Source organism: Canis lupus, chromosome 23 (genome assembly GCF_048164855.1).
Source record: "Canis lupus baileyi chromosome 23, mCanLup2.hap1, whole genome shotgun sequence".
In the NCBI taxonomy this organism is placed as follows: Eukaryota; Metazoa; Chordata; class Mammalia; order Carnivora; family Canidae; genus Canis; species Canis lupus.
Window position 1 is genome coordinate 30,179,703 of NC_132860.1, and position 18,141 is coordinate 30,197,843.

General features: G+C 53.1%; 1 protein-coding gene across 7 annotated transcripts in view; it reads left to right on the plus strand.

Moving 5' to 3' along the window:
• MYO7A (myosin VIIA) overlaps nt 1–17,669 on the plus strand; it is an 84,263-nt gene extending 66,594 nt beyond the window's left edge. For 2 of the 7 annotated variants that reach the window (XM_072794742.1, XM_072794744.1), the window contains 17 exons: nt 447–573; nt 1,609–1,892; nt 2,812–3,002; nt 3,681–3,805; nt 4,418–4,575; nt 5,522–5,675; nt 6,902–7,057; nt 7,575–7,680; nt 8,813–8,926; nt 9,965–10,052; nt 10,234–10,340; nt 13,582–13,767; nt 14,217–14,333; nt 15,404–15,487; nt 16,382–16,501; nt 17,081–17,224; nt 17,312–17,669. In XM_072794742.1, coding sequence (XP_072650843.1) covers nt 447–573; nt 1,609–1,892; nt 2,812–3,002; nt 3,681–3,805; nt 4,418–4,575; nt 5,522–5,675; nt 6,902–7,057; nt 7,575–7,680; nt 8,813–8,926; nt 9,965–10,052; nt 10,234–10,340; nt 13,582–13,767; nt 14,217–14,333; nt 15,404–15,487; nt 16,382–16,501; nt 17,081–17,170 — 2,207 coding nt within the window. In that variant the 3' untranslated portion in view covers nt 17,171–17,224; nt 17,312–17,669. Of the gene's footprint in view, nt 1–446; nt 574–1,608; nt 1,893–2,811; nt 3,003–3,680; nt 3,806–4,417; nt 4,576–5,521; nt 5,676–6,901; nt 7,058–7,574; nt 7,681–8,812; nt 8,927–9,964; nt 10,058–10,233; nt 10,341–13,581; nt 13,768–14,216; nt 14,334–15,403; nt 15,488–16,381; nt 16,502–17,080 lie in introns of all 7 variants that reach the window. The other 5 variants (XM_072794745.1, XM_072794746.1, XM_072794748.1 and 2 more) reach the window with 4 other exon arrangements.
• The last annotated feature ends 472 nt before the right edge of the window (nt 17,670–18,141 follow it).

Sequence of the window (18,141 nt, forward strand, 5' to 3'; positions counted from 1 at the left end):
TGGATGTAATGGAAACAAACCCATACCAGGCCATTGGCTCAGCCATCCTTGGGTCCGAATTACTGGGCATCAGCTCCATGCCAGGCTCCATGCTGGTGCTGGGCTTCGTAGAATCACCAAATATCTAGCTGGAGGGAACCTTGGGGCTCAGTCGACCCTCTCTCTATAGTCCACCTCACTCCAGGGCAGGAACCTGTCCAGAGCTGCAGAAAGACAGGGCTAGGTCTTTCAGGGCTAGGTGAATTTCCTGATTTCAGGGCTCTCTTCCCACTGCCCTTTGAATTTTGACTTCTAGGGAGGTTGTGCTCTCCGAGGCTCAGTTTCCCCATTTGTAAATGAAAGTCAGCATGTTCCCCCTCGCTACCTCCCTAGTGGGCATGAGGACTGGGGAGGGCTGGGCTGTGAGCGGGGCCACCTGCCTCTCACTGCCATGGTCTCTGCCGCAGGCCCCAGCCTCCCCAAGAACGACGTTATCGTGGCGGTCAACTGGACAGGCGTCTACTTTGTGGATGAGCAGGAGCAGGTGCTCCTGGAGCTGTCCTTCCCCGAGATCATGGCTGTGTCCAGCAGTAGGTTAGTCTGACCCCTCCCACATTGCACTTTAGTGCAGAGCAGGGATTTGTCCAAAGCTGTACAAAGACCAGTGGCAGGGGGGTGTCAAACCCTGTGTCCTGATTCAGTGCTGTCTGAAGTAAAGAGAGGCAGATGGACGCACAGATAGAAGGGAAAAGAGAGGGCTCCTGGAGCTTTCCTGGGGGTCACAGGGGCCTCTGAGGGGGAGCCATGGCCTCATACAGGAATATCACTGTGGTGCAGAGACATGCAGGGAGCTGTCATGGTCACATGTGCTCGAGCAGCTTGTGCTGTACTATTTCAGGCGCCTCCCTGCTGATCGGGGCAGGGGGTCTTTATGGGGTGTTAATGGTCATTCAGAAATGGGTGTGGGTGGCTAGGAGGACAGTCAGGGGCAGTCAACTGTGTACAGAAAGAGCCTTGCCTGGGATTCAGGGGCCCAAGTGGGACTCCCCTCCATGCCCTTCGTCCCTCAAACAGCTGTTAGTACTTCCCTACAGTGGTGAGACCAATGGGAGAATTCTTTATAAACTGAAAGCTCTAGACACACTAGAGCAGTGCAGGGGTAGGGGGTATCTTGGAATAAACTGCTATTCTCAGCAGGCCCTCCCTCAGTGATCCGAGGCTTACTGGAGTGCCTCTGGGCAGTGTCTGATGTGTGCTGGGGCCGGGCACGTCCAGCTCTGACCAGGCATGTGCTAGGTACAGGGGATGAAAATAGATAAGATAGACCTTGCCTTCTTGCAGCTTCCTTCAGTTGAGAGATGAGATAGACATGGAACAGGCTATTTTAAAGCAAGGACCAATGTGATGAGGGCTGTGGGAGGGCAAGGAGGACTTCCTGGAGGAAGCAATATCTAGGCTGAGATCTAAAGGGGGAGTAGGAATTAGACAGCAAAGGGGAACAAGGCTGGGCTCTTGCAGGCCTTGCTCCGGACTGTGTGTGACTTCGGCAGGGCCATGTCTGACTCAGGCCGAGCTGCGTCTGACCCTGGCTGGGCCGTGTCTGACTGGGCTGGCCTTGGTCTCCTTCAGGGAGTGCCGTGTCTTGCTCTCGCTGGGCTGCTCTGATCTGGGCTGTGCTGCGCCTCACTCGGGCTGGGCAGGACTGACCCCGGCTGGGCCCTGTTCTCCGTGTTGGTCCTGCAGGGGAGCAAAACTGGTAGCTCCCAGCTTCACGCTGGCTACCATCAAGGGGGATGAGTACACCTTTACCTCCAGCAACGCTGAGGACATCCGTGACCTAGTGGTCACCTTCCTGGAAGGGCTCCGGAAGAGGTCTAAGTACGTGGTGGCCCTGCAGGACAACCCCAACCCTGGTGAGTGGCTCCTGGCACAGGCCGCCAGGTACCGGGGTCAGGGGCACCAAGCAGATCACCAGGCACTCAGGACTGCCAGTGCCTGTTACCACCCTTCCCCAGATGCCCTCGGCTCCACCTGGACTGAAAGTCAGACTCTGCACCTTCCATCTGTGCCCCATGGGGCATCGTCCTCTCCTGGTCCTTCCATGCTTATCACCTGTCACCTTCTCCAGGTGACGTCAGGGGTTCCTCCTCAGTCTCCAAATACCCACCAACTGTAGATGAGAACAGCAGTAACCGCCCCCTGACTGAGCACACCCCAGGCCTCCTAGTCTCTGGGCAGAGGAGAGGACAGAAATAAATTCTGGAAAGGACAGAAATAAAATGGACCCTGGCCGTACTCTCAGTGGGGAGAGGGGCTGGAAAGTGACAGTCCCTGGGATAGTGCAGTGACCAGGGAAGCCCAGAGATGCTGGGAATCTGGAGGGGAGACCCCCACATAGCCTGGGGTTCGGGGAGGAGGTATGTGTGGGCAGAGTGTTTGAGGCAGGGAGGAGAGCACAAACAGAGTACAGAGGCTGGAGAAAGCAGGTGTGTCTGGGAAGCGCAAATGGTATGGTTTGGCTGGAAGGGGTGAGGTTAGGGAGGAAGGGCAAGAAGTGAAGTGGAAGAAGTCAGGAAATCCAGCCCACAATAGCCTTGTGAGCATGCTGAGGATGGTGGGCTTTCGAGCAGAGGAGTAGCCCGTGCAATGGCCATGTCTGGTGAAGGGCTATGGCAAGGTAGAGGCAGGGTGACCAGTGAGCACGCATGAGAGGGATAGGGCCTCAGTTATTCAGTGCGGGAGGAACAGCTTATGGGTCATCAACCCAAATAAAGATGTTCCAATCCAGCCTCTCTCTGCCCCCACATGGCCCTGCTCACCTCCACCTCCCAGCGGGGGAGGAGTCGGGTTTCCTCAGCTTTGCCAAGGGAGACCTCATCATCCTGGACCATGACACAGGGGAGCAGGTCATGAACTCAGGCTGGGCCAACGGCATCAATGAGAGAACCAAGCAGCGTGGGGACTTCCCCACTGATTGCGTGTATGTCATGCCCACTGTCACCATGCCACCGCGGGAAATTGTGGTATGTGGCTTGGGGGTGGCAGATGGATGGGAGTCTCCTCTGGGCCTCTCTCTGTCTTCTCCCTGTATCTGTAAAATGGAGTGAGGAATTAAAATAGATTCATGGTCTGCAGTTCTGTGAAGATGATCTGGGGGTCTCACAGGACCACCAACTTCAAGTTGGGGAAGCTGTCAAACCGGTGCTGGGTGGGGAGTGGCCTAGAAACTGCATCAAATGAGGAACTGCCGAGGGCGAGGGCTGGGAGGAGAGTGGGCAGGGAGACATCACCTCGCACTATCTGAAAAGGCAGTGCGGGCAGAGCAGGGAGGGGAGGCCCAGATTCTTCTGGATCACAGCACTGAAGACTTAAGCCTGGCTTTCCAGGCAGCTGCTGAGCTAGACTGACTGGGCAGTTCTCACACTACACCCCCATCCCCCTGCTTCATCCAGGCTTTCTGACTGACCCAACCTGGTTCAGACACAGAGTGTTAAGGAAAGGATCCTGAGTGCAGCATGATGGAGACAGCAGTAACCTCAGAGATCACAATCAGCAAAAGGGCTCCCAGGGTCACCATGGGGTGAGGGTCATCCCCATGGCAGGCAATCTTCCCCACTCCAGAAAGCTCTGGGCTTGACTGTGTTGATCTTGGGGGCCACACATGAAGGGCTGACCTCAGACCCTTGTCTCTTGGTCTCTAGGCCCTGGTCACCATGACCCCTGACCAGAGACAGGACGTCATCCGGCTCTTGCAGCTGCGCACAGCAGAGCCTGAGGTCCGCGCCAAGCCCTACACGCTGGAGGAATTCTCCTATGACTATTTCAGGTGATGGGGAAAGGATAGCGGGGGACCCAGAGAGTGAGCTCTAGGCTTCTGCTACTCTAGTCGGTGTGTTGGGGTTGCCCTGTGATGCTCCTGTCTATGAGCAGGGCCTGGGTCAGAGGGAGCAGGAGGGCACTTTCTGTCTGTTGAGATGACCCTTCTTATGTCATTTTATCCTTCCTTTATTTAAGATATCGGGTCCTGGGCACTCACCACTCATGCCTGCACCTTCCTCACTGACTCACAGCCCTGGTGGGGAGATAGGCTCGAAACTGTGCAGCTGTGATTCCGTGTGCCCAGTGTTGTGATGGGGAGGCTGGGGTTGGGGTGGAGACAGAGGACAGGCTTCCTGGAGGAGGTGGCGGCTGAGCTGGGCAGGGGATGCCCCAGGTGGAGGAGTGCTGTAGGTGGCACATGCCAAGGCTAGAGCAGAGAGGAACAGAGGGGAGGAGGCTGTGGAGGTGGGCCAGGCTGTCTTTCCAGGGAGGCCAGGTGACCCACCCCAGGTCACCCAGTGTATCAGGGAGGAGTGGGGCCTTCAGCCTCCATTTACAAGTGGGGTAGGAGTGGATCTTACAACTTGGGGGTCAGTCAGTGCTGACTGTGCTGCGTCAGGCCCCCACCCAAGCACACGCTGAGCCGGGTGATGGTGTCCAAAGCCCGTGGCAAGGACCGGCTGTGGAGTCACACACGGGAGCCACTCAAGCAGGCTCTGCTCAAGAAGATCCTGGGTAGTGAGGAGCTCTCACAGGAGGCCTGTATGGCCTTCATCGATATCCACACCTGCAGGGGTGGTCACCGTGGAAGGGCAGGGCAGGGGCCACAAGGAGGGGGAACCCCAAGGTCGGTGGGTGGTGCTGGGCCCCTGACTCTAGGGTTTTTATCCAGATACCTACTTCCTTCTGACAGAAGGGCCAGTTGGGTCCTGGACAGTGTAGAGGGATGTGGATCCATTTGCCTGGCACCTTGCAGCATGCAAGGGGATGCCTCATCCATTATCTCCTCTGACTCTGTCATTCCATCCACAGACGTGTCCATCGTCATGTGCTAGGCCAGGCATGGAGACATAGTTGTGAGCAGACCCAGGCCCTGGCCTCATGGTACTTACAGCTGAAAGGGCAGACACGCTGATGGGGGCCAGCCCACAGTGAACTGATGTGGGCCTGGAGGAGGCCAGGATGGCCTCCTTGGAAGAAGGGGTATCTAGGCTGAGACCTGACGACTGAGTAGGCCCTAGTCAGTCAAAGGGGAGGTAGATGGGGAGTGTTCCAGTCAGAATGAGCATGCCCAAAGGCCCAGGATCACAAAATGATTCAGCACAGGTGGAAAGCAGAGGTATAGAAGGAAATCTGAAGATGTGGGCTGACTAACAAAGGGTTCCCAAGCTCTGTTGAGAAGCTTGGACTGTAGCCCAAGGCCATGAGGAGCCCCTAAGCAGTGAGGAGTCAAGGCTATGATCTGGAACATTCATCCTGGTTGCTGTGAGGACTTTGGATGTGGATGAGGACCTGGGCTGATGTGGGATCAGTGGTGAAGAGGTGGCCAGAGAAGTTGAGGAGAGGGAGGGCAGTAGGCATGGAAAACAGGGTGGGAGGGTTGAGTGAGTAGTCAGAGGCCCAGGGCCACACAGTTGGGTAGGGGCAGACCCTATTAGAGAGTGTGGCCTCTTGGGCCAGTGTTCCCCCATTGGTCACAAGCCTTTCCTTGACGGCTCCTCACCCATGCTCAAGTACATGGGCGACTACCCATCCAAGAGGATGCGCTCTGTCAATGAGCTCACTGACCAGATCTTTGAGGGTTCTCTAAAGGCTGAGCCTCTCAAGGATGAGGTGTATGTGCAGATCCTGAAGCAGCTGACTGACAACCACATCAGGTGGGTTGTGGGGGAAGGTGGGGGAGAGGGGCGGGCTCCCCTCTAGTGCTCACAGCTGAAGGGCATCTGAAAGGTCCTCTACCCACCATGACAGGGAGCTGTCTCCCTCCCCAGGCAGCAGCTGGCCCTGCCTGGCAGCAGTCCTTCCTTGCTCAGGGCTGGGAGCTGCCCTCAGGCCCCCTCACGTCCCACCTCTGCTTCAAGGCCCAAGGGAGTCTGGTCAAGAACCCAGAGGTGGTGGCTGTGTCCTCTGAAGCTATCTCCAAATTTAACAGCACCAGCTCCTCCTAAACTTCTTGCCACTCCCTGCCTGAACCTCCTCTGGACACCCCTCCCCAGCCCAGACTCCACTGTCTGCCTGCAGACTGTTCTTGAGCAAGTGTCCCCAACTTGGCATGAGCTGCATTGTGCTGGCTGGCAGTTGGAAGCTCTGGCTGAAAATGCTCATGGGCTGACAGCATTGAGTCCCAGAGTGTGTCACTTCCTCCCTGCTGGGCTGGACGGCGGCAGGAATGGGAGGTCAGGCCCAGGTTAAGTCTCAGAACCTGAGAGAAACCCCACCGTCTCCCCTTACACTAGATCCTCAACTCCCTCCTCAGCTTTGCCATTTTCTGCACCTCTTACAAAATCCACCATTGAGCCATATATTGGGTCTTTTCACGCTGCCAAACCTTCATGCGTGCTATGCCCAGTCAGCAGTTATCTCCTTTCTTGCATATCCGAATTTGCCTCAGCCTTCAAAACCTAGATCAAATGCCACCTCCTTCTAGAAGTCCTCTATGCTTCGTTCCTGTCAGGCCCAAGGAGCTCAGAGTGGTGCCCGAGGAGCCCAGGGACCCATCTAACTGTGCCACTCAAAGAATGAGTTAAAGAGCTTCTGCCAGAATACAAATCACACACTGCTTCCTTCATAGGAAGGAAGTCTTGCTAAGAAAAAAAAAATCTTAGCTGAACCAAGAGTGTTTGGTTGACATTCTGGCATGAGCACCTTACTTCCATGTTGCTGCTGTGTGGCCCGGTGTGGGTTGGCCAGCCACACTTTGAGTAGCACTGACCATCCGGCTGTCAGGGAGGTGGGTCTGTGTTGGGTCTTCAGAAAAGTGGTGGGGGTCACGGCAGACATGTGCTGCCATGGTGAGGTGCCGAGGGATGTGCAGCCCCTTGGGGGACTCAGACCCATGACTGGCCTGTGGTACCCCTGCTGGACCCCACACCTCTTCCTGCAGGTATAGTGAGGAGCGAGGCTGGGAGCTGCTCTGGCTGTGCACGGGCCTCTTCCCGCCCAGCAACATCCTCTTGCCCCACGTGCAGCGCTTCCTGCAGTCCCGCAAGCACTGCCCTCTCGCCATCGACTGCCTGCAGCGCCTCCAGAAAGCCCTGAGGTACGGCAGCCCTGAGAGCAGAGGGAATGGGCAAAGAGCCTGGGGCAGGTGCTGGGATGTGTTCCCAGCCAACCTGAGCTTGCGGGTGTCCCTTGCGAATGAGGACGTGCCCACAGAGCAGGTGGGACCTGTCCCTGGGGTCCCACGGCTGTCAGCCTGCCAAAGGTTGCACATAGTGCCCATGCTGGACGCTGATTGCGTCTGGCTGCTCAGAGGGGCTGGTGCATACCTTCCAGCCTACTGGGGAGGCAGGCACCTGGGCCGCAATTCATATTCGGCAAAGGCCACTCTTTCACTTCCTTCCGTTCCCTCCACAGCCCTGGGGGTGGGTACTATTCTCCTCTCATTCTATGGCTGAGGAACTGGAAGCCTTGAGATGTTAAGTGACCATCATCTGGTAGGAAGTGGTGGACAGGAATTAGAAGCGGGGTCAATCTCCAAAGTTCCCTCTATTCCCTGCTCCCCATGGCCCCATGAACCCAACAGGCTCCTGACAGCCACCCCCCCTGGTTTTCAGAAATGGGTCCCGAAAGTACCCCCCACACCTGGTGGAAGTGGAGGCCATCCAGCACAAAACCACCCAGATTTTCCACAAGGTCTACTTTCCTGATGATACCGATGAGGTGAGGGCTGCAGGCTTCTTGGTCACTGGCACTCCTGAAGGACCAGGCTCCCTGAGGACACAGGGACCCCCACATTTGCTCCCACCCTCCTGCTCCTCAGTAGAGTCAGGGCTCAGTTGAGAGAAACTCTCTGGGTCAGGAGATCTTGGCTTCCGGGTCTGACCTTCTATTGTCTCCAGCAGCTTCCTTGAAAAAAATCATTCTTCCCTGTTTCTGAGGAGGCTCTGGCTCAGAGAAGAGAAGATTGCTCCCTCCCTCCTAGCTGTGCTCTGTGCTGATGCTGCCTTCCTGCTGCCAGCCCTGTACCAGGGCACAGGCCCACCTGCCTCCACCCCTCCAAGCCTCCCTATTGCCCTGAGCCCACTTTCCTGCAGGCCCCTTTCTTCCTCCTCACCTGACCTGATTGTAGGTCTCCTTGTCCAAAGGTCCTATTTGTCTTCCCATCATGCCCAGTAGGTCAGGCTGCTTTGTGACCTCCACTCCCTGCCCCACCTCAGCACAGGGGCTCATTCACATAAATGATTCCAGAAATGAAACTTTTAGTTTCAAAAGCAGTTTTGAAATTTGCCTAGAGGCTAGAGGCTTGGAAATGCCATGATCGGATTCTAGTGATAAGGACAAGAAACTAACACATCCTTCCCATCCCTCCAGTGGATGGAACCTTACGTGGAGCAGTGCCTCCCCACCCCTACCCCAGGCTATTTCTCCTCTCTTCTTTCCTCCCCTTTCTGGAATTTGCTTTTTTCTTCCTCCAGCCTCTTCTCTACTCCCAATCACCTCCCCATCTGGGCTCCCCTGGCCTCTCAACCCCCTTCCGTCTCCTCCCCCCGCCCCCCCGCCACCACCACCATGCTTGTATGGGCCAGAACCCTGGAACCCTGGAAGCAGAGGCCAAGTCCACTTGGAGGGTTGGGAAGGACACAATCTGGAAAGATCTGGACAGGAGTTAGCTTCTTCCTTTTCTTAGAGGCCATGCCCAGCTCTAGACCCATAGGGAAGCCCCTCGCATGGAGGGTTCCCTCCGGGAGGGGAGGGGGCTCAATCTTGTTGCAGGCACAGACAGAGGGGTGCAAGAAGCCCCAGCAGAGGCCTTGCCAGAGCCAAGTATCCCTCCCTACCCCCCACTCCCCAGGCCTTTGAGGTGGAGTCCAGCACTAGGGCCAAAGACTTCTGCCAGAACATTGCAGCCCGGCTGCTCCTCAAGTCCTCAGAGGGATTCAGTCTCTTTGTCAAAATTGCAGACAAGGTAGGTCATGGGTCACTGGCTTCCTATCTGACCACTGTTGGTCTGTGTGTTGGAACATTTGCTTGGTCGTGGGGCAGCAGGGAGGGGAGAGAGAATGAGGGAGGAAGAGAGGGGAAGAGAGAGATGTGCTTGCATGTGGCATCTGACCGTGCCCCTCTCCTCCTTACATCCCTGCAGGGACCCCCTTACTTGTAGCAGCTTCCCCTAAATCTCTTCTGAGCCATGACAGAGCATGTCCCCAAACCTCTTGGGTGGTTTATGTTCTGGACACACCAGGCTCATCACTCTGCTGCAACACGCATGTACTTTCCAGATTTGATTTGACTGGTCCCTCAGCTGCCTTGGGGAGGCCAATTGATCCTTGAAATAATCCTTGAAATAGCCCTTGAAAGGAGGGTGATTATCCCCACCTAACAGATCACAAAACCTGGACTTAGGAAGGTTAAGTAACACATTCAAAGTCACACAACAAGGACACAGATGCACATAGGTCTGACTCCAGAGCACAGGTCCCTACCACCATTCCATACTGCTCTCCACCACTTCTGTGTCCATGGAGGTCAAGGGCCCAGCTTTTGAGCCTCTTCCTGTGGGAAGGCTTCCCTGATCGTGTAGATCAGGTGCTCTCTCATAGTTCCCTGTGCATCCATGTCTGTCTCCTCATCAGCTGTCCTTGTGCCAAATACTGGGGATCCAGAGGTGATCACAGGGAGGTCCTGGACCCAGAGGAGCTTGAAGCCTGTGGGAGGAGCAGGTCACGATGCTGGAGAATGTCCCAGGAACGGACTGGGTCTCATCCTTGGCCTTCTCCCCACGGTCTAGGATAGCATGCAGTAGGTCTTTGCTGAATGGCAAGTGGAATGACCATCACTCCGGGCAGGAAGTAGTCTGTGCTCTGGCACAACAGGCAGTCAGGGCAGAGTGGGACACCCCTTCTGGCTCCAAGAAAGGACCACCAGGAGGGCCTTGGGTGGGAAAATGAGAAAACTCAATATTGCTGGAACTAAAATGCATGGACCTGAATGCCCACATCCCTAGGTCATCAGTGTCCCTGAGAATGACTTCTTCTTCGACTTTGTTCGACACCTGACAGACTGGATAAAGAAAGCACGGCCTGTCAAGGATGGTAATGTGAGGCTGGCATCTGGGATCATCTGAGCCCGGAGCAGGGCGGGTGCTGGCTCAGGGCCATACTGCGAGGCCCACCTGGGTGGGACCTAAGCTCCAGCCTCCTCCGGGGCTAGTGCTCAGCATGGGTGGCCCTCTGTGCTGGGACCCTCTGGGTGATCAACTGCCCTCTGCCACAGGAATCGTGCCCTCGCTTACCTACCAGGTGTTCTTCATGAAAAAGCTGTGGACCACCACAGTGCCAGGGAAGGACCCGATGGCTGATTCCATCTTCCACTATTACCAGGTGAGCTGCCTAGCACTTCTCTGCTGTTACTGCCTCCGTGTGCTGTTGGCCTTGTTATACTTTGGGAAAGCGGGAACCTTCTGTCCTTGCAAGGAGACGGGCCTCTAATGGCAAGGCCTCTGAGAGTCCTGCTGGGATTTGGGGAGTGGCTCAGCCTCACACTCTTCTTCCTCAGAGCCTTGTTGTTTCTTCTGAGCTCTTAATCCCCACCTGTTCATGTCCTTCTGTTGGTGAGGGGCTATCCTCTGAATTGAAGATTCTGGGTGTATCCGGATGTATCCGAGGCCTCAGTGTGAATCTGCACTTTCCAGCACAAGCATGTGTCTGCAGGAAGCCGAGGTTGTGGGGTGCCCTCATGTTGAACCTCTATTCTGTGTCTGGCACTTTTCACTCATTTTGCCCTCCCAGCAAATCCCAACAAGTAGGCATGGTGTTCCCATTTTATAGAGGGAGAAACTGAAACTCAGAGAGATCAATTGATGTGATTAGGATTGCAGGGCAGGTGGAACTGGGGTTTGATTCCATGTCTTCACAGCTGCAGATTCAGTGATATTTTCTGGGCTCACTTACCTTTACCATTTATCTAAGGGGCAGGCAGACCAGGATTCTGGGAAGGATGGGGGACAGGGATGGTGGCTACCATGGTAAAGAGAATGCTAGCTTGGGAATCAGCAGGGCTCATTCACCCATGAGCTCTGCCTCTCTCCATGGTGCCATGCGATGAATGGCAACTACCAATTTCCCCAAGGCAGAAACCCAAGTCAGTCTTGACATCTCCCTCTCCCGTTTTCCATGTCCCAAATCATTCACCTGATGACTTCACCTCCCAAATCTCTCTAAAATCCATCCACATCTCTCCCCTACTATACCAGCTCAGGTCAGTCCCTCATCTTCTCTCATCTGGTGAAGCTGGTAACCTTCCCCTGAGCTCCCCTGTCCATTGTTCCCCCCTTTGAATTCATTCTCCACAGGGTGGTCATCATGCTTTTGGAATCCTCTCAGTGCTTCCTTTGCTCTCAAGGTAGAACCTCAAATCCTGACTGCAGCCCTGCATGGAGAGTGCCATTAGCTACTTCTGCTGCCTTGTCTTGTACCCAGTTCCCCTTTGTTCACTTCACTCCAACTACATTTTTTCAAATTCTCAGGTATTCTAAGGAACCTCTGTAACATTCTCTCTTCTGGGAAACTCTTGCCTAGGTTCCCTACTTCACCTACTGAGTTTTAAATGTCATTTCAATCATCATAAGGGAAGTCTTCCCTGTTCCCAAGACTAGATCAAGTCAACTAGATGTATCCTGTGATAGCACTGAGAGCAATTCCTTCAAAGATTGTAATTATACATTGATTTGGGTGTTGGTTATTCTTGCCTTGACTATAAGTTTTATGAGAGTAGGGAGGGTTTATGTTATTTAAGGCCTGGCTCATAGTGATAATGAATATATGTTGGCTTGGTGGATGGGTGAATAGGAAGTGACTCAGTGAATGAATGGGTGGAAGGATGGATGGTGAATGAACTTATGGGTGGATATTGGTGGGTGGATGGATGGACAAATGGTAAATGGATGTGGGTGGGTAGAACCGTATGGATGGGTAGGTGGATGGATGGAGGGATGGGTATGGATAGGTGGATAGGTGGGTGAATAGTTTAAAAGGTGGATAGATGGATAACAATTGATTCAGGTTTCTAATCTGCAGTGTGTGTGGGTGAAGGGAAGGGCTTTTTGCTAGTATCTCCACTTTTAGAAGACAGTTTTAGGTTATAACCATAGATCTATACGTATGTTTTTATGAAGTACCTGTGTGTGTTGTGGAAAGGTTCATTATTTTGTAACATCTAAGCTTTTTGGATATCCTGAGGTGACAATGTGTGATAAAATGTACAGCTAGTGAATTAACCAATTTTTAAGTTTCTCTTTGTTATCATTGATAGGAAAGAAGCATCTTGGACATGAGATTGTTAAGCTGACTCTGAGAAATGTCAGAACTTACTAGGTTGACAGCAGAGGGACAGAAGGAAGTATAGAGGGAGAGTTGTATGCGGATGTTTTCGTATTTACATTTTAACGATAACTATTAACATGTATTAGTCTCTTTGGCTGTACTATAGGAATACATTAAGTGATTCAATGGAAACATACCTCCTTGCTAATTGAATATTATAGATTGGATGATGAATTCTTTTAGAAGCATTATATGTTGTGTACTCTGTTACTTTATGTCTCAGTTTTAATTGAACATTAAGGGAATGCAGTATTTTAATTGTAACTCTGCCAGTATCTTTATCTAGAGGCCTGTTGCCATTTTTGTCTTTTATATTTTTGTCGCCAAGAAAGGCAGGATTATATATTTTTTTCAGATGGAGTTCGTGTAGTGTATTCTTGGTTAACAAAATACTCATAGTTTGGGGACTTTGACATGATAAATATTCATGGTGTGTAAAAGCATGATACATAACTGTACGATCTTACATTAAAATGCTTACTTGTGTAGATACACACACAGAACCTAGAAGTCAAACTGTAAACTGCTTGTGATTATGGATGACTTTGTTCTTTGCTGCTTGTGTTTTTCAGTTTCCTTTTATGCACATATTAACTTTTAAAAAATAAATTTTTAAAAGTTAATAAAAAAAATAATAATCTGCAGTGTGTCCTCAGGCCAGCATGTTTCCCTGTTTCAAAGACTAGGTAAGACAGTTGTAAGGTTAGGGGTGGTGTTGGCCCTTTTGAGGCTTCATCTTTGCTTTTGGTCCACTCCTCATTCTCAGTTACTCTGTTTCTGGGTCTGGAAGTTCCAAGTGGAGGAGAGGCTGGTGCTGCAGATGAAACCAGCCAATCTCAGGGGAACCAATGGGAGGAGGCCAGCCTGAGAGGTTTTTCCCAATGAAGGACAGCCTCAGAAGGTTTGGTGGTGTGGAATAGTCTCAGGCTCCTCAGCTGGTCACTCTGAGTCCCTTTGTCTTTGAAATGGGGCTGCTCAGCTCACCAGACTATTATGAGGGGAGATGAAATAGTATGCATACATGGCTTTGCTTTCCAACTCTAATGTGCTGGATCTGTGCAAGCACAATTGCCATTCCCTGTGCTGTGCTTTGTCCCCTTGGGGCACAGTGTCAGATGAGGCTGGAGAAGCAGGTAGGCCTGAATGCAGGGTAAGCAGTAGACCTCACATCAGGCTGGTAGGGAAGGAACCCACTTCTTCCCATTCTCTCCATGCCTACGACCTGCTCTGCCTTTGGCAGGAGTTGCCCAAGTATCTCCGGGGCTACCACAAGTGCACACGGGAGGAGGTGCTGCAGCTGGGGGCACTGATCTACAGGGTCAAATTCGAGGAGGACAAGTCCTACTTCCCCAGTATCCCCAAGCTTCTGCGGGAGTTGGTGCCCCAGGACCTCATCCGGCAGATCTCACCTGATGACTGGAAGCGGGTGAGTACGGAGGTGGTGGTAGGACTCGGGACACTGCCAAATGAGTCTCTGGGCACCCTATGGGTCAGGTGCTAGGCAGCAGCCCAGGGAAGTCTCTCTTGCGGAAGTCTCCCTGTATATGATAAAGTCCCATTTTCCCTTCCACTTGCTTTAGTATCCAGTCCTCCAGGCAAAGGCCTCACCTGGCTGCTTGGTAGCAATCTGCCCTGTCCTGGTTACCATGGTGACCTGATTTTACTTGATACTTTTTGGCCTGCTTGCTTAGGGGAGAGGAGAGAGGGAAGGGAGATCAGGATTCCATTGAGTGGGATAAACAAGGGGAGGGGAGCCTTCATGGCCTCTGGGACCCTCGCCCTATGCCTGGACCCCCCAGGGCCCGGGAGAGCTGGACAATGCAGGTGGGGCAGGAGTGGCAGGAGAGAGGCCTCTGACCTGTGCTTCCCCCACAGTCTATTGTTGCCTACTTCAATAAGCATGCAGGGAAGTCCAAGGAGGAAGCCAAGCTAGCCTTCCTAAAGCTCATCTTCAAGTGGCCCACCTTTGGTTCAGCTTTCTTCGAGGTGAAGGTACATTATGGGTGGCTTCTTGCCTCAAGGGGTGGGGGCAAGAAGGCACAGGAACTCCTCTCCAGGACTGTGGGTGACAGCGATAGCCTCTGCCACCTGTACTGGCAAGGGAAGGATGGAAGCACCCTCAGCTTTGTACCACCTGGGTGTCTCAGTCCTGGGATCCGAGGGCCTACCCGAAGCTCAGCCTAGCAGGGGAGGCAGATGTGTAAACAAGCCAGAGTACCGGAGAATGAACTGGGTCATGTGTGACAAGGGGGAACCCTCATCAAAGTGCTAGAACCTGGGAGGCCTACCCAGACTATGAAGGCTGAGGAGGCAACAGCTGAGCTTTCCAGGAGGACCCTGGGGAGACTGTTCCTGGCAGAGGGCCTAGCATGAGCACAGGAAGTACGAGAGATTGAGTATGGATGGCCACAGGGTAAGAGATGAGCAGACTGTGCTGAGGCAGCCTGGCAAGCAGGCGAGGGGGTGAGGTTTCCTCCTGCAGGTGGTGGCCGACACTGGAGGGTTCTAAACAGGGATGATGGGGTGAGAAATGCACTCTGACCATAGGGTGGGGGTGGGCCTAAGGGGCACGAGCAGAGGCAGGAGGATGATGAACAGGATGGCAAGAGAACTGTGGGAATGGCACAAGATGGAGAAGAGAGGGGATGGCCTCATTACATACCTTGAATGGGGGCCTTTGGAGAAGTCTGACTGTGCAAAAAGAGAGGGAGGTAAAGAGATAAGCTGGAGGCAGCAGGGATAGAGCTCAGGATTTTTAAATATGAAAGACATTTGGGCTGAGAGAGGAGATAGCCCAGACTCCTAGAGAAGCAGGAGAGAAGGGATGAAACTGCCACTGGGGAGGGTGAGAAATGGGATCATTTGGGGACCCATGAGGGGATCTGGGTGGCACTGAGGGCCCAGTAGAGATGGAGAACATGAGCTTGCAGCAGGGCCACCAGCCCTGCTGTAGCCCTGGCATTGAGCAGGCAGCAGGAGAGGGCAACTTAATCCTGGCACCCAGCTTTCCCTGCTCTGGGTTCCCCCAGCTGTATCTGATGGTTTCTGGCTCTCTTTGCTAGCAAACTACAGAGCCAAACTTCCCCGAGATCCTCTTAATCGCCATCAATAAGTATGGGGTCAGCCTCATCGATCCCAGAAGCAAGGTGAGCAGTAAAGGGGCAGGGGTGGGGAGGTATACTTCTCTGTGTGCACCTCTAACAATGGCCCCCAAACCCAAGCCTCAAAGAGCCCCTGCTGGCCACCATCCTCACTTCATCTGCCCTCTTGGCCACACATCTTGAGATTCTTTGTCTGTCTACTTTCTTACCTGCTCCATCAAAATTGCTCTCCTAGAGTCACTAGCCACCACCTTGCTACTGAATCCAATGAACTTATCAGTACTTGGCCTATCGGCATCACTGGACCCCTTACCAACCATTCCTTCCTTCCACAATGTTCTCTGTCCATATTGGTCAGGATGGCAGACTGCATTGGGTGGAGGTGGATAACTATTGTTCATATTTATGGGCCAGAGTTGTCCTCACTCAGCAAACCAGGAAGCACAGTCCTACTACATACCCAGGAGGGGTACAACTGGACAATTGGTAGAGTGCCAAGGACCACCATCTTCCCCTTGTGCTCATGTGCCCCACTTCCCTGGTTTTCCTCTTATCTCTCTTGGTCATTCTTCTCCACGCACACACATTGTGCTCCCCAGGGCTGTCCTTGTCATCTTGTCTTCCTCCTCAGGACCATCTCACTCAGCATCATAGTTTGTTTCTTTGGGCCTCTCAAATTTCCAGTTCCAGCCCCACATACCTCACAGCCTCTCAGACTTCCTTGGGTGGCCTACCATCTGGTCCCAAATGATGCATGGATGGAGGGAAGGCACCTGCCTCCCCCAGCAGCTCCATGGCAGAGCTGGCTTGTCTTCTTGCTCCTTCTCTTGTCCGACAGCTGGAGGCCTTTTCGGTGTGTGGTATCTATGGGTTGCAACTGAGGGAAGTGAGGCCACAGGGTCCAGACTGCATAGCTTCAGACTGTGTCTGCTTCCCTAGGACATCTTGACTACTCATCCCTTCACAAAGATCTCCAACTGGAGCAGCGGCAACACCTACTTCCACATCACCATTGGGAACCTGGTGCGCGGGAGCAAATTGCTCTGTGAGACGTCACTGGTGAGAGCTCTTCTATTCAGGCCTGCCTGCAGCTTCAGCTAGCATCCCAGGCCCCAGGACAAACATGAGTGCACAGCTTGGCCTGAGACTGGGATCTAGGGTCAGACTGGACCAAGGTCAGGTTGGTTTGAGACTCAGCTTAGGTCTGGGAGAGGGGCTTAATTTGGTGCTGAGAAACAGACACCTCAATTAATAACTATTGCTTGAATAACTTCAGTATCTGGGAACTGAGCCTTTAGCCTCTAAGTTCAACAGTGGACCCATTAGCAATGAGGCTTCTTGGACTGAGCTGAACTTCAGAGGTATGACTCAACTGGTAGAACCTTTAGTGTCACCAGTATGTTAGGGACCTACAAACTGGGGCCTTTATGTGGGGTCATAACAACTTAGAATCTTAGATATCTGGCTGGATGAGTCTAACTCTTCAAGTGTACAGCTGGGGAGACTGGATCGAGAGCAGGACAGGATCCTCCTTTGTCGAGGGCTCTGCTCTCTACAGTTTCCTAGGAGAGTTCTGCATCTGAGTGGGCTGGCCCTGTCCCACTTTTTGTTCTGTTCTCTTCTTGCTGTTGTTTCCAGGGCTACAAGATGGATGACCTCCTGACTTCCTATATTAGCCAGATGCTCACGGCCATGAGTAAACAGCGGGGCTCCAGGAGTGGCAAGTGAACAGTGGGAGAGGTGGTGCTGGCTCAGGCCCATCAGCTACCTCTGCCTCTGCAGGTGGGGGAGGACTTTTGCCATCTGGGCAGGGAGGCTGGGCCAGCTGGCCATCATTGATTGCACCAACTTGGCTTCCTATCCTTCCAGCGAGGCAGCCTTGCTGGGATGCAGAACTCCCCTCTATCCACTCCTGAGGGCTGGTTCTAGCCCTGGCTTGCTGTGGCCTTCCCAGTTATAAGAGCCTGTGATCCTTGGATGCCTTTCTTAGACCAGTCCTACCATGTGACCTCCTTTGACTTCAAGAGGACAACCTAGTTCTCCACACCAGGACCAACCAAACCAAACCCAGAATATTTTGAAACCTAAGGGACTGCCTTAATTCCTGTAAGACCAGGATTCTCAGCTGGGATGAGGGAGACAGATCACTTTTATATATTGCAACGTGAGTGCTGAGCCCCTGTGCTAGTTACCCCTGTTCACCTCAGGGTATAAAGTATGTGTTTAATCTTTTGGTCCTATAGTGTCTTTGCTGTGGGAAGGGGGGAGAGAGTGGGGGAATGTGTGGGGGACAAAGACAGGGCTGTGTGCGAGTGGCCTGTATATCTTTTGTCTATGTGTACAGGGCTAAGCTGGTCTGAGTTTGGGGGTTGGGATGCCTGAGCCCAAGGTGTGCTTGAAAGGGGCTTAAAGGGACTGGCTGGGACCAGGGTGGGTTATGGGGTAAATGTTGGGACATTAGTCTGGGAGGTAGTAGCCTAAGTGTGCAGGGGCTGGGGACTAGAGAAGGAACCAGCTTCTGGGACTTGACTAGGGCCAGTGGAGCCAGAATAGCTCTTGCATCCTGTCAGAAATATCTCCTTGGTTCATCAACAACTCCAAGAAGGATGCTGCTTTGGGTCAAATCCTTATGTCTTGAGAGTGCCTATAAAATGTTACTTTGGGGGCAGCCCTGGTGGTGCAGCGCCTTAGCGCCGCCT